At 50.2% G+C, this 13,836-nt stretch overlaps 1 protein-coding gene across 1 annotated transcript; it reads left to right on the top strand.

The window, feature by feature from the left end:
* The first annotated feature begins 4,877 nt into the window (after positions 1–4,877).
* Positions 4,878–11,671, top strand: THEM5 (thioesterase superfamily member 5). The gene is given in 8 exon segments (XM_060120204.1): positions 4,878–4,934; positions 5,134–5,178; positions 5,180–5,266; positions 6,188–6,389; positions 7,608–7,746; positions 10,831–10,962; positions 11,190–11,311; positions 11,625–11,671. Coding segments are annotated over 8 exon segments (831 nt in total).
* Positions 11,672–13,836: the final 2,165 nt, after the last annotated feature.

The raw sequence follows: 13,836 nt of genomic DNA, 5'->3' as shown, positions 1-13,836 counted from the left end.
ATCTGGGGCAGACAAGCAAGAAATGTCTGGAAGAGCGATGTGAGAAAGGCCCAAGAATGAGCTTAGAACCAGGGGGCATGATCAGCTGCGTGCAAGACAAGATCCAATCAGAGTCTGGATCATGCAAAATTTTATACATTAGTTGCAACATTTAAAAGTTAGAAGTTTTCACATAAAAATCTGGATTTGTGCTGGCTTTTTTGGGAAAATGAGAAGAGCTGGCAACTGGGCCTGGATTCTATGGTGGCAACTCCTGAATGGAACGTGGCCAGCACAGACCCCTCTTAGGGCCCTCAAGTTTGCCCATCGCTCTCTGAGTGCACAGCGGCTCGTGTCCAGCCTGCCCCCTGACGCTTAGCTCATAAGAAGGTCAAGAAACCAAGTGTCCCTGAGGGCAGGACCAGCCTGCGCGGGAGTCTGGAGATCAGCCATGAACTGATAGGGAGATGGGCAGTCGGGGAGCCCTCCAGAAATTGCCCTGTGTGAGCCTATAGGGCCGAGTCTTCAGGAGGGATTTGAGTTCACAGTGCACTAAATAGCAATGGTGTCTAGGAAGGCTACCAGGGAAGTTTCTTCCTCATCCAGAAAGGCCAGATGGGTGTCATCCCAGGCAGAACCCCTCCAAAGTGCTGGGAATCCCCCATCACAGCAGGGAGCCAGCCAGCCCTGCTGGCCATCAGGGGAGCTCCACCGCATGTCCAGAATGATCTGAGAGGGCTTCCAGGTCCCCCCAAGATGAGGAGGACTTTGTAAGATTTCTGGAAATGTTGTAATTTTCCTCTTTAAATGTCTTGAAACAACACAAAAATCTTTAAACAAAAAAATGTCCTATGAACTTGTTTGACGGGCAGCAAGGGAGGAGGGCAGGCTGGGGAGACTCAGTGCTATAGCCTAGTCAGTCTTGTGAGGGAAGGGAACTTGAAAAGAGAGAAGAGGGCACGAGTTTACATTTGGGAGGACCCAGGACCGAGAAGTGACCTGCCAAACCTACGACGGCCTTGGTTACCCGTGTTGCTTTGCTCCAAGCCAAAGAATTTTCCAGTTCAGTGGTGTGCCGGAGCCCGTGCCTACCAGCTTGCAAGAGCTGGTTGAGCACACCTCTTCCCAGCCTCATGGTCAGGGTCAGTGGCATCATAATGTTAGCCTGAAATCAGCCACCATGGGAATATTTACACAACAAAAGCTGGCAAATGCTACCAATTAGAGTTCTCCGCCCACCAGGAGCTGTTAATCCCTTACCACTTACCAGCACACCACCGCTGGTTCTTCTGTGCACCACCTGCCAGGTCAGGCCCAGGATGTGCTTCTGAGGATTTGCCATAGCTCAGCCAGAGAAGCCCCAAACTCAACATTCCCCCACAAGGTCCCAAACAGGAAATGCACCAGGCAGACAACAAGCTAAATGAGAATCCAACAGGAGTTCTGAATTATGCTGAACCTTCACTGACTTCCCTGTTTTCTAATTGCTTATCCAGGTCTGGGGAGAAGCTTTTTCTCTGAGCCGAGTGTTCTTTGTTCTCTCTGAGCTGAGTTCACACAGAAGGAAAAGGGCTGTGGCCAAAGACCATGTTCAAGGCACTAGCCAAGCACCTTTCCACCTCCCTGGGTAGCTGAATTCCCAGCCCACATGTCAGAAGAGCTCTGTGTTGCAGAAAGAATCCACAAGATGTGTGAAATGGTGGGAAAGGAGTCCAAAAGGGGGAAAAGAGCGCTTTCTTCACAATCCTAATCTTTCTCTTCCTAGATGGCCTTGGACAACCAACTTCCTCCATCTTATGCTAGCCACCAGAATTCAGCACCCTACATACGATTTTGCCATCACCATAGACGTTCTCCTCAGATATCTTTCTCTCTAATTACCTTCCATCTGTCATACCTTTGATCCCATTATTCCTGCTCTTAAATATCACATACATTGCCAGATCTTCATGTCTTTTATTTTCACTCTTCCCCCCTCCCAGCTGGGAAATGAAGGCTGGTCATCTCAACCACTGTCCTTTAATTTCCCTGTATTCTCCTGGACCACAGCATCCAGTTGAACCTTGGATATTAGCAATTCAAGGAAAATAAAAGTTATACAAGAAAGAAAAAGTAACTAGAGCATATGGCAAGGCTGAGAACAAAATTTTTGTAATCATAATGATGTAAGGATTTGAAAGTTGATTTAACCAAAAATTGCAAAACAACTAGTAAAGTAGGAGGGTGCCTAGAGGAAAAACTTCCTGTGTTTCCCCTTTACTTTCACACACACCTCTGATGTCAGATGTGTGGGGTTTTCCTCCACACCAAGCAATTCTCTGCAACACCAGTTGGATGCCCTATAATTCGATTCTGACACTAACCAAAGTTAGTGCAGACCCCACTGGTTAAAGGCTCAGTCCCACGAGACTGTGCCCCACTTCAAATGCCAGTCGCAAGTAATAGGTCACCAAGGTACCCACAACTTCTGTCTGACTTGGCTACAAATCAGAGGTTCCCATGAGCCCTCCTCTCCTTGGATTTGATTGTTGGCTAGAACAGTTCACCAAACTCACAGAAACACTTACTTACATTTACCAGCTTACAATTTAATGGAGGGTATGATAAAAGATACACATGAGGGCTTCCCTGGTGGCGCAGTGGTTGAGAGTCCGCCTGCTGATGCAGGGGACGCGGGTTCGTGTCCCGGTCTGGGAGGATCCCACATGCCGCGGAGCGGCGGGGCCCGTGAGCCATGGCCGCTGAGCCTGTGCGTCCGGAGCCTGTGCTCCGCAACGGGAGAGGCCACAACAGTGAGAGGCCCGCGTACTGCAAAAAAAAAAAAAAAAGATACACATGAACAGTCAGATGAAGAGATACATAGGGCAAGGTCTGGGAGGATCCTGAGCTCAGGAGTTTCTGTCCCCATGGAGGTGGGGTGTGCCAACCTGGAATTTTTTTAAATTTTGGGATTTTTATGGAGGCTTCATCACGTTGGGATGATGGATCATTAAGTCAGTCTCCAACCCCCTCCCCTTCCTGAAGGATGAGAGGTGAGATTGAAAATCCCAAGCTTCTAATCATGGCTTGGTCTTTCTGGTGACCAACCCCCCTCCTGAGGCTATCTGGAGTCCACTCAGAGCCACCTCATTGGAACAAAGGATACTCCTGTCACCCAGGAAACTTCAAGGGATTTAGGAGCTCTGTGTCAGGAAGCAGACAATGAACTCAGGCAATGAAACAAGGATTTCCATTCCCAGGTTCAGCTACTGATTCTTCTTGGGATGACAGCCCCCGCCTCCTCCTGGGGCAACCTTCCTGGGATCAGCTTCCAGCCTCCGGGGCCCCCTGTGGATCCCTCTCCTTCTCCCTACTCCCTCTTCCTCGGCCTCCTCTTCAGTCCATCTACCCTTTCTAAGATTCCTCTTTTCACTCCTGTCTCCTCCTCGAGTCCCATCTCCCAAATCAAGTGTCACACATAGAGGCTGGCAGAGGGAATGAAGGAATGCTCAGTAACAGGGGAGGGTGGGGCAAGCCAGAGGACACGGGGCATCCACTCCAGCCCACGGCTACTGCATAGGAATGAAGATCCTGTTGCCAGATTTTTCCACTTATCTGGAGGTCCTTGGCCTTCTGCTTTGTATGAAACTCCCTGTTTTATTTTATTTTATTTTATTTTATTTATTTTTGGCTGTGTTGGGTCTCAGTTGTGGCACGTGGGATCTTTTGTTGTGGCACACAGGCTCCTCTCTAGTTGTGGTGCGAGGGCTTCTCTCTAGTTGCAGTGCACGGGCTTAGTTGCCCCATGGCATGTGGGATCTTAGTTCCCCAACCAGGGATGGAACCCACGTCTCCCACATCGGAAGGTGGATTCTTAGCCACTGGACCACTAGGGAAGTCCCAACTCCCTGTTTTTAAATGTTGACAACTAACAAATATTTATGATTAGACCCAGAGACTATACCAACCAAAAAAACTGGGTTCCCCCAGTCCTTGAAGAAGTTTCCTTCAGACCTTGACAAGAGATGAGGAAAATATTTATATCCTAGTCTTCTAGGACAGCTAACTACAGAAGGTGGGATAAAATCTTTAAATTTCCATATTAAATCAGTACGATCTTTCAGAACCTACCAAACTCATCATCATCATCATCATCATTATAATTCCATCTTTGCATAGTTCTGACCTTTAGAACACACTTTATTCTAGTGCATTAAAATCTGGGACTTTTAGTTGAAAACTGGCAGTTTTAACTCAGTACAAGAAATACCACCACCAAAAAGAGTCCGCACCCTTGCAGATGCTGACTGAGCACTCCTCCCCACTCCCCCACTCAAAGCTGGCTCTTTTCCAGGCTCGTCATCAGCAAAGCCTCCTCTGCCCTGCTCCACACACCCCGCCCCCCGCCTCACTCCCAGCATTGTCTGCTGCCATCACCCGCTCCCTGGGGTTCCCAAAGCACAGAATGCCCTTGCTAAGCTGCTTCCTCCCTGAATGATTTTCTGACCTCCCCTTCCAAGGCCTCCCCCCACCCCACCCCACGCCTCCCCACCCCGTCCTCACCAGGGACCAGCAGGTGGAGGCTTGCCTGGGCTGCCCTCTGTATGAGGTAGAAGAAGGGAGTGGCTGAGGGCTGCGAGTTGGTTTTCTGAGTCCCAGGATCATACCAGAGCTTTCAGAGTCTTGCTGCAGAGCACCTGCCACAAACACTCCACCAACACACGCGGACACTCCACCAGTAGCCTCCAATCAAGGATTAGACCTCCCTTATCTTTCTGGGAATATTACTGGGTTCTCCCCAGAAAAACTCCAGGGCAAATCTCCAAAGCTTCATATACGCTATACTATTTCATTATGTACTTTTTTGCTCCTTTAATAAATATTTCTTTCTGAACTCAGGACAGTCCTGCTATGCATTCATGCCCAAGCAGCATCTGCCCCTCCCCAAGTGCTGGGAGTGGGGGGCTCTGGAGCAGGTAAAGTCCCCAAGCATCTATGGATGTTGTATCAAACCAGCCCAGCCTTGCCTAATCATCTGCGGTGGCAGCTTGCTAATGAAAGCCTTGTGACAGAGTGAGGCTTCTCTCAGAGGTGGCTGCCCCGACAGCCCCAAGGTGCAGCCGAATAAGTGCACTCACTTCCCTCGCTGCCACAGCCCTGCCGACCCGATCCCAGCGCTCAACCATAATAAGAAGAGGCCTCCAGGTGGCAGCAAGACTTTGGCCACCACGGAGGCCTTCCTGGCGGCCCCTACATCCTGCCCACGTTCAGCCCTGCCTCAGCATTCGGATCCTCCATGGACTCCCTGGTGAGTGAGTGCCCCACTCAGCCAGATGCACAGCCCTTCTCCTGGGGGCCACGGGTGTAGGGAGCACCCCAAATCTCCTCTTCCCAGATTGTGGCCAGGGCAGGTGAGCAGTTTGTTCGGAGCTATTTGATTTGGCAAAGGAAACCAAGCAGCCCAGATCCATAACTAAGACTACCAGGTTACTTTCATCCTGATCTGAATCTTGTGTGGCCACCACTCACTTTCCCCCTATGGGACTCCGACTGTTGCAGCTGAGTTGCGACACCCCCAGACAAAGGACCCTGTGTGTGGCCGACTGCCCATGGGTGCATTTGGCGCGTGAGCATCCGGCATCACAGAGGACCCCTCCTCATCCCACAGAAGGTACCGCACCATTGTGGGCACCCAAAACAGGTTTCAAAGGAGCCCCCCTTCCCCGGGCAGGCCCACAGCTATGGACAGAGCTAGAGTAGCCCCTGAGGTAAGGGGGTGATAACAGTGGTCCTCACCTGTGGTCACACCCCCAGGGTAGACAGTGTCTCAGGGTGAGATCTAGTCTGACCATCAGCTCTCACACTGACAAGCTTGGCAACCTTAGCCGTGTTTCTTCAGTTTCCCCATCTGCAAGGTGGGGCTAATACTAGCCGTTCTCAGCCTCAAAGAATAGATCACAGGCTTTAAAACAGGACAATTTTAATGCGCCACCACAGAGCAGCATGCCTCTGTCAGCCCCCATGCCTTTCCTTCCCTTCCTTTGCACATTAGTGTCCCCTTCCCTGGTCACCCACAGGAGTCCCCAAGGGCCATTTCCCTCAAGTCAACACTGGCGGAAGGGATTGAAGAGCCCAGGAACCCAGGAGCACACTACCTACAGGTCCCGAAGCCCAAGCAGAAGCCCAACTCCTAGGAAGCTCTCTAGTCTCCCTGATTTTTCCTGCCCAGGTCTCAAGATTCTGTCAGAAGAAGACAGATTTGAAGAATTATGCCCTCCCCGATGCCAGCTGGTGTCCAGACATCCTGAACCTGTACCACGAATTTCTGGAGAAGACTAAGGCCGATGGCTGGATCAGACTGCCATCCTTCAAGTCCAACAGAAACCACATCCAGGGGCTCAAGCTCCCATTAGTGTTAACGGTTTCCTAAGGTAAGGCCTGGCTGGAGAGGGCCCATCGGCACACGTACACCCCAGCCCACCAGGGTAAGATCAGCCAGCCCCTTTCCCTGTGGTCAGAGTTGCTCAAGAAGGAAATTCACAAGCTCTGTGCCAGTTCTCAGCCAGAAGTTTTTTCTGCTAACTCCACCCCTCCCACTGCAGCCCCAGGCAGGTGGATGAGAAAAGCATCCTCTCAGGGCCCTGGCTCCCCTCCTCCCAGGGGAAGAGAGCACACCCTAGCAGCTGCCTCTGCTCCCAGCCCAGAGTGCACCCACTGGAGAACGGCTGACTCAGCTCCCTGCCCCGCTGCCTTCTCTCCCGGGGTGCTTCCCTTACTGTCAAGCCTTATCCCAAGTCCTCCTCCCCACCCCACAAAGGTCTGAGGACTCCCCCTTGCCCACTGCAGACCTCCGCACACCATCCCTGCTCTGCTAGGCCCAGAGGCTCTCCTGAAACACCCGCAGATCAGAGTGATAGAGTTTTCCACTTTGATCTCCCTGCATGTGCGTGTGTGTGAGCAAGCATGTGTGTTAACTTGTCTCTCTCATTCACGTATGTGTTCTTCCAGCCCAGTGATGAATGGGCGGTACATTGGGTTTAGGGAAAAAACAAAGCAGGTGCACCAAAATTTTTTGAAGACTTTGGATTCCATCCAAAAAGGATATAGTTCTTATAGTCGCCTTGAGAAAAATAATCAGAACTTTGGGGGACTCTTCTGCCCTTATTTTTCTGTTCAGTATTGTTATTTTGAATTATATGTGAATTAAATGCCATACACTTTAATTTTCAATGTTTAAGGTCTCTTAAAATCTGACCTTCCCCTGACCCTACATCTATTCTCAGCCAGCGAACTTCATGAGTGTTTCTTCCTCAACACTCAGGGCTCCCTGAGGACAGGGCTGTGTCCCCACAGACTCAGGGCTCCCTGAGGACAGGGCTGTATCCCCTTCAGACTGAGGGATCCTTAAGGACAGGGCTGTGTCCCCCTCAGACCGAGGGCCCTGAGGACAGATCCATGCCTTGCTCTCCAATTGAAGGCTCCCTGAGAGCAGAGCCTGTATGTCCTCTGGTTCTCTCCTAAACCCTATACCTGAGGCCGGGCTCCATCCATCTGAAGGGCCAGATGAACGACTGGCCCTTCATCCTGACTGGGCCCCATGCCCTCACGCACTCCTTTCTTCAGCTGTGTCACTCCCCATCTCTCCCCAGACAAAAGTGACCGTCACATCTTCACCAAGTGTATTGAAACGGAAGGACAAGACTACTAGTATGTCACCTTTTTCCACCCATCCAAGAAGACGTCTGTCTGTCTTTTCCAACCAGGCCCCTACCTGGAGGGGCTCCCAGGGTAAGGCCACAGGCAGGCCCGGTGGGGGATATCTTTGGCTGCTTCCTGCGCTTGACTCACGAGATGGATTGGGTGCAGCCAGGCTCTGGGATCTGTACCTCTCTCTAAGGAGTTGGGTTGGGAGTGGGAGGCTCTGGGCTCCAGTCTCACAGTATCAGACTTAGAAGGATATTCTGTCATCTGGTCCAGTCCCCACTGTGCAGATAATAAAGAGCATCCTTATTCAGGTCTGGGAATTTTCCAGTAAGAAGGGGTCTTAGAAACCACTTTGAGAAGGATGTGTTGGACTTGGAAGAAGACAGGATCTGGAATTAGGAGCCAGGTTTCCAGTCCTGCTCTGTCAGGCTTGCTTGGAGACACCAAGCAAGCAATTTAACCTCTAGCCTTTGGTCTCCTTACCTAAATCTTGGTGCAATAGTATCTACCTTCCAGAAGAGCTGACAGATATGATATTATGGGCCTATATGTATGTGCTCATAAACCATAAAGCACAATATAGCTCTCAGGCCATACTGAGGCACACAGAGATAAGTTATCTTGCCCAAGGTAACACAGGCAATCAAGGTCAGGACCAGGACTCTAATGCAGGAGCTGGGACTCCGAGTCCATTGCTTCTTCCACTGTACTCCATTGCCTCCAAACTGGGAATAGACCCAGAAAAGAACTCACACTGGACATAAATACATTCACGAGGGAAATAAGGCTGGCCCTGAGCTTCTTGCCCGAGAATACTGGGTCACCATGTCCACGGTTGTCTGCCTTCTCCATCCTTGTTCCTGCTTTAGACACTCACTGGATGCTATTGTTGGTTTCAGAATTCCTGCAAGGGAGAAGAGGGAGGAGGGGGAAGGAGAAGCTTTAGGGTCCCAAGGCCTGAGAGAGACTCAATTGCAGTTATACAGAATTCAAAGAGCTTAATAGATGTCAGCACCTCTACAGGCCATGGATTCAGACTGCAGCCCTTTGTCACCTTGGCCATCCTTAAGGTATCTTCCATGGGCACACTGATTTCCATACTAGTGCAGGCAGACACTGGGGGACTAGGTCAGAGCTCTACCCAAGCCATGGGTCCCCTCCCTTCTGAAGAGGAACACCCCCAAGAAGGCAGGGATAGGGTGGAGTGTGGCTGACTTTATTTAGGGCCTCATGGAGGTGGGGCAGTGGAGTCAGAGGAGGACCACCCAACACTGAGGCCAGAGGACTGAGGGGGTCCAGAGAAGAAATTAGCACCAAATTAGAAAAACCCAGTTCAGTTTATCTCCTAGGTAAGGAAAAACCCAGTCCTTCCCTGTCTTTCCCGTGAGTCTCCTTTACTCTCATATAGAACACTTCCCTTCCGACACTTCTGGTCACCAAATGTTCTCAGATTTTTCCCCACAACAAGCAATGCTCTGTGACACCAGCTGGGTGTCCTACAATTTAACTCCATTCTGACCCCGTCTACCTAGAGGTAGTGCCAGATGCCACAGGTTAAAGTCTCAGTCCCACAAGACTGCTCCCACCCTTCTTCAGATGCCAATGGCAAGTGTAGGTCCCCAGGTTACCCACAACTTCTGTCTGATTTGGCTACAATTGGTGGTTCCCAGAACCTTCTCCTGTGGTTGGATTAATTTACTAGAACCACTCACAGAACTCAGAGAAACACTTATAGTTACCAGTTTATTAAAGATATGATAAAGGATGAACATCCAGGTGGAAGAAACCCATAAGGTAAGGTCTGGGAGAATCCAAAGCACAGGAGCTCCCGTCCCTGCGGAGTTGGGGTGTGTCACTCTTCTAGTGTGGATGTGTTCGCCAACCTGGAAGCTCTCTGAGCCCCATACTAATTGGAATTCTTATGGAAGCTTCAACACATAGGTATGATCAATCATTAACTCCATTTTCAGCCCTTCTCTCTTCTCAAGAGAATTGGGGGAGGGGCGGGGGGCAGGACTGAAAATTCCAAGCTTGCAATCATGGCTTGGTCTTTCTGGTGACCAGCCCTCAACCAGGAGCCGGCCGGGAGTTGCCTCATTAGAACAAAAGACACTCCTATCACCCAGGAAATAGAGGGTTTCAGGAGCTCTGTGCCAGGAATCAGGGGCAGAGACCAGTATATTTTCTATTATCTTGAAATGAGGCCGGGTAGGCTTCTGGCTGACCAAGAGCTACCCTGCAGCACCTACACACTTGCAGATGGGTCTCCTGCCTGGCCAGTGAGGACAAGGGAAGAGCAGGCTTAGGGTTCTTTGGCAACAACTCTTCCCCTCCTTCAAGCAATATGGGAAGGGAGGTGACTAGAAGCATACATGAGGTTTTGTAAACATTACCTCATTTGATCTAATGAGATAGAAATTATTTTTATTCACAATTCACAGTGAGAAAACTAAAGCTCAGAAAGGTTTAGCAACTTTTACAAGATCAAACATGTAGTGAACATGGAGGCAAGGAGTCAAACCAGGTGGGTGTGGTTGCATGGCCCCCAGCTGGGTGCCTTTCTATTGTCCCCAGCTTAACCAGCAATGGAGCTTTGGCATGAAGGTCAGCTTACACAAGTGAGAATGAGAGTTTTATGTGCTGTACATAAAAGCAAGTGTTGGCATCAAACTGCTGAAGCCGGCTCTCGGCTTTCCACCGGCAGCACTGCTCGGGAGTCTATCTCGTCAGCACTTTATAGGTCCTAAGTTAACTTCCACGTTTACCCATCTTGAAAATGTGGACTCAACATTGGCCATAGTGACTAGTGAGGTGAGAGCTGGCCCAAGGTCATGGTTTAGAGACTAAAGCCCAAAAGTTCAGGGGCTTTATCATTCCCTGTAGGAGTGCACCTTTCCAAATTATGGTAGTTGCCGCCAGTAATTAGCTGATGAATCTGAAAAAGGTTTTTCCATTAACTCTAACAACAAAAAAAGTTTTTTTTTCCTGGTGAAATAAAATCATGGTATCAGTGGTTGCTAACACATGCTGCAGCAACATGGAAGACAAATCAGCTGATTTTGACTGGTTTGATCAGACGGGATCCAGATCTGTTTCCTTTCCTTTCCTGGGGAAAGATGGAGGTGGGGTTATTCCAGCCCTGGCCTTGCCCCCTGCCCCCACCCCTAGGTTTGCCCACGGAGGGTCACTGGCAGCCATGATAGATGAGATCTTCTCTAAAACTGCTTACCTGGCTGGAGAGGGGCTATTCACACTAAATCTCAACATCAGGTTCAAAAAGTAAGTACAGATCATTGGGGTGTTGGCCATTGAGGGGACAGCCATGCATGGCAGTTGAGGTGTAGAAGTCCTGCCTGTCACTCTCCTTCCCCAGCCACACGGTCCTCTGGTTCCCAGCCGGAATGCAACCTCTGCTCTCAGACTCTGGTTGCTGGCAGATCCATGAGCCCAGAGCCACTTTAGTCCTTGAGGCAGGGTGGGATGAAGAGAAGGATGGGGCGACAGAGAGGTAAAGGGATGGCGGCCAGGGGTTCATGTGAAGGAGGGGCTGTGCTGAACGTTGACGTGGAAAAGGTTGAGGACCAGCAGCTTTACATATACTGCGTCGTCCAGAGCACAGACCAGCAGACCGTTTATGCCAAAGCTTCAGGTAGAGAGAGCCTCAGCCCCAGACCCTGTCCTGCCACCCCGACACCCAGAACAAACAGAAGGGGAATGTTAAGGATCCAGTCCCAAGCCGGGGTCCAGCTTTTTAGAGTGGGGTTGGGTACTTGCAGGAGACACAGACAAAGTGAGGGAAAACCCAACTAGGGTTTTTTTTTTTCTATGTATGAGTGGCCCAACCTGTACCACAGGAGAGGACCCAGGTACTGAGTAACTGGGTGCACATGCTCTGAGCACCCCATCAAGCTCCTACCATCTGTGCTCTGGCTCCTGCCACTTGGCTCCCCCTTCTCTTGCAGGCACTTTCCTCCAGCTGCAGCTGGAAAAGGATTCATCTCAATACTAGACACTATGCCTTCAGGAGAGCCTACTGCCAACCGCCTTGCCTACCTGGGACACACCCCAGAGCAGCGGGGGGTGTCTGGGAAGTAACTGGTGAAGTGAGGGAGAAGGCACTTTCCTTTGCATAAATAAAGTCTCACAGCCCCGTTCACAGTCCAAGACCCTTCTGCAGTTGGAAATGAAAATCCTTCCAGGGCCTTTCACATACCCACCTTCCCATCCAGCACCAATAGAAGCGATGTACTGAGACCTGCCAGGGACCAGGCACTGGGCGAGGCACCAAGCACACAGTGATGAAAGACAGGGCCCCTGGCCTCGAGATGCACAACTGTGGGCCAGAAGCAGAATGCCCCATCGGCTCCTCCCACCCCACCGTGGCTCTGGTTGTGGGTGCAGTGCAGACACAAAGCGGGGGGGCGGTCAATTTTACTCTAGGAAAGGAATCAAAGAAGGCTTTCTAGAGGAAGCTGTGCTTGAACTGAATCTCAGAAGTTAAGTGGTGTCCACCAGGCAGGCAGGGGACTATTCCAAACAGAGGGACTATTGCGAGCAAAGGCACAAAGGGATGAAAGAGCACTGTGACTTTGGAGAACAGCAAGGTGTTGAGTGGGGCAGGAGTTCAGGGAAGGAGAAGGGGGCAGGGCAGGTGCAGGCCATGGAAGGCTCCTTAAGCCCTGCAATGGAGCTTGAACTGTGTCTTGTAGGCAACAGGGAGCCTTTAAAGTGTTTGGGCTAGGGAGTGACATAAAGTTTTGTTTTTTCAAAAGATGACTCTGGTGGCAATAAGAGGTCAGCAAGACTGAAGGTGGGAGCACTGGTTAAGAGACCCTTGCAGGGCTCCAAACTAGAGATAGGAAGGAACTGACATGGTTCAAAGCCATGAAGATGAGAGATATGGAATATGTTGCAAACAAAAGAGTACAGAACTTTGCCACTAATAGTATGTAGTGGACCTGTGAAGGGGAGCCTTCAAGGATGACTCCAAGTTTCCAGCTTGGTGGTTCCAGGTGGCAGGCATTATGGGGAATACAGGAGAGCAGGTTTGAGGTGGGGAAGATAATGAGTTCAGTTTCACACGCATTGAGCTGGAAGTGCCCATGGAACCGCCATCACATGGTGATCACCAGCAGGAGCCTGGATATTGTCATTTGGAACTCAGAATTGATGACATAGTGACTCAATTTGTAAGTCATCAATATAAAAACCGACATGGAATCCCTGGGAGTGGATTATGCAGAATGAAAGTGAAGAGGAGGCAAGGGGAGTGAGAGTGACAGGATGGGAGAGAAAGGAAGGACAGGGAAAGAGGTCAAAGACAGAACCTTTGGTCACACTAAGGCTTAAAGCTGGGGCAGAGAATCAAAAACCCACTAAGGAAGCCAAGAATAGGACAGGATGGACCATCCTTAAGAAGGTGAGGTCAACAGTATCAAATGCTAAATAGAAGGCCAGGCAGATGGGAACTAAAAAGAGGCCTTTGGACTTGGCAGAGAGGAAGGTGGTGGTCTTCTTTGCCAGGAGGTGGGAACAAAATCCAGATTATGGTGGATGAAAAAATGAATGGGAATGACAAAGTGAAGCTAGATGATTCTTTCTAGGAATTTTGTTGTTGTTGTCATTGTTATGTTATTTAAGGAAAGAGATTTGAGTATATTTATAAATTGTTTTGGAAGGAGCCAGTGGAGAGAGGCTGAAACCCTAGGAGAGAGAGAAGTGTCATCCAACAGAACAGCTATATGGTCTTAGAGATGGATCAAGAGCACAGTGGAGACAGGAGTCACAGGACAGCATCAACATGACTCTGAGACCAAAAGGAAGAAGTGGGGGGTGCAGAGCAGGATGGAAAGTTGCCGGGATCTATGCCAGAGCACCTCGACTTCCTCAGTGAAATAGGAGGCAAGGCCATCAGTGGGGAAAGAGGTCCGGAGGAAGGGCAATGACTTGGATAAGTCACAGTGGGGCTCAGGAAAACAAACTGACCAAGTACATGTGGGCTGAGGCATGCTGAAGGCCCAGCTGCTGGTGAAAAGCAGGTATCTGGAGTGGCACCAACCTGGAGTGAAAGGAAGGTGTGAACCAGCTGGCAAGACCCAAGGGCAATGGCGGACGAGTCAGGTGAGAACAGTGGTAAAGGAGGGAAAAGAGCAACATGGCTGGTGCACATTTCTA

The sequence above is a fragment of the Mesoplodon densirostris genome, chromosome 2, assembly GCF_025265405.1.
Source record: "Mesoplodon densirostris isolate mMesDen1 chromosome 2, mMesDen1 primary haplotype, whole genome shotgun sequence".
NCBI lineage: Eukaryota > Metazoa > Chordata > Mammalia > Artiodactyla > Ziphiidae > Mesoplodon > Mesoplodon densirostris.
The sequence above is the reverse complement of the archived record's forward strand: the minus strand, read 5'-3'. Positions and strand labels throughout refer to the sequence as shown.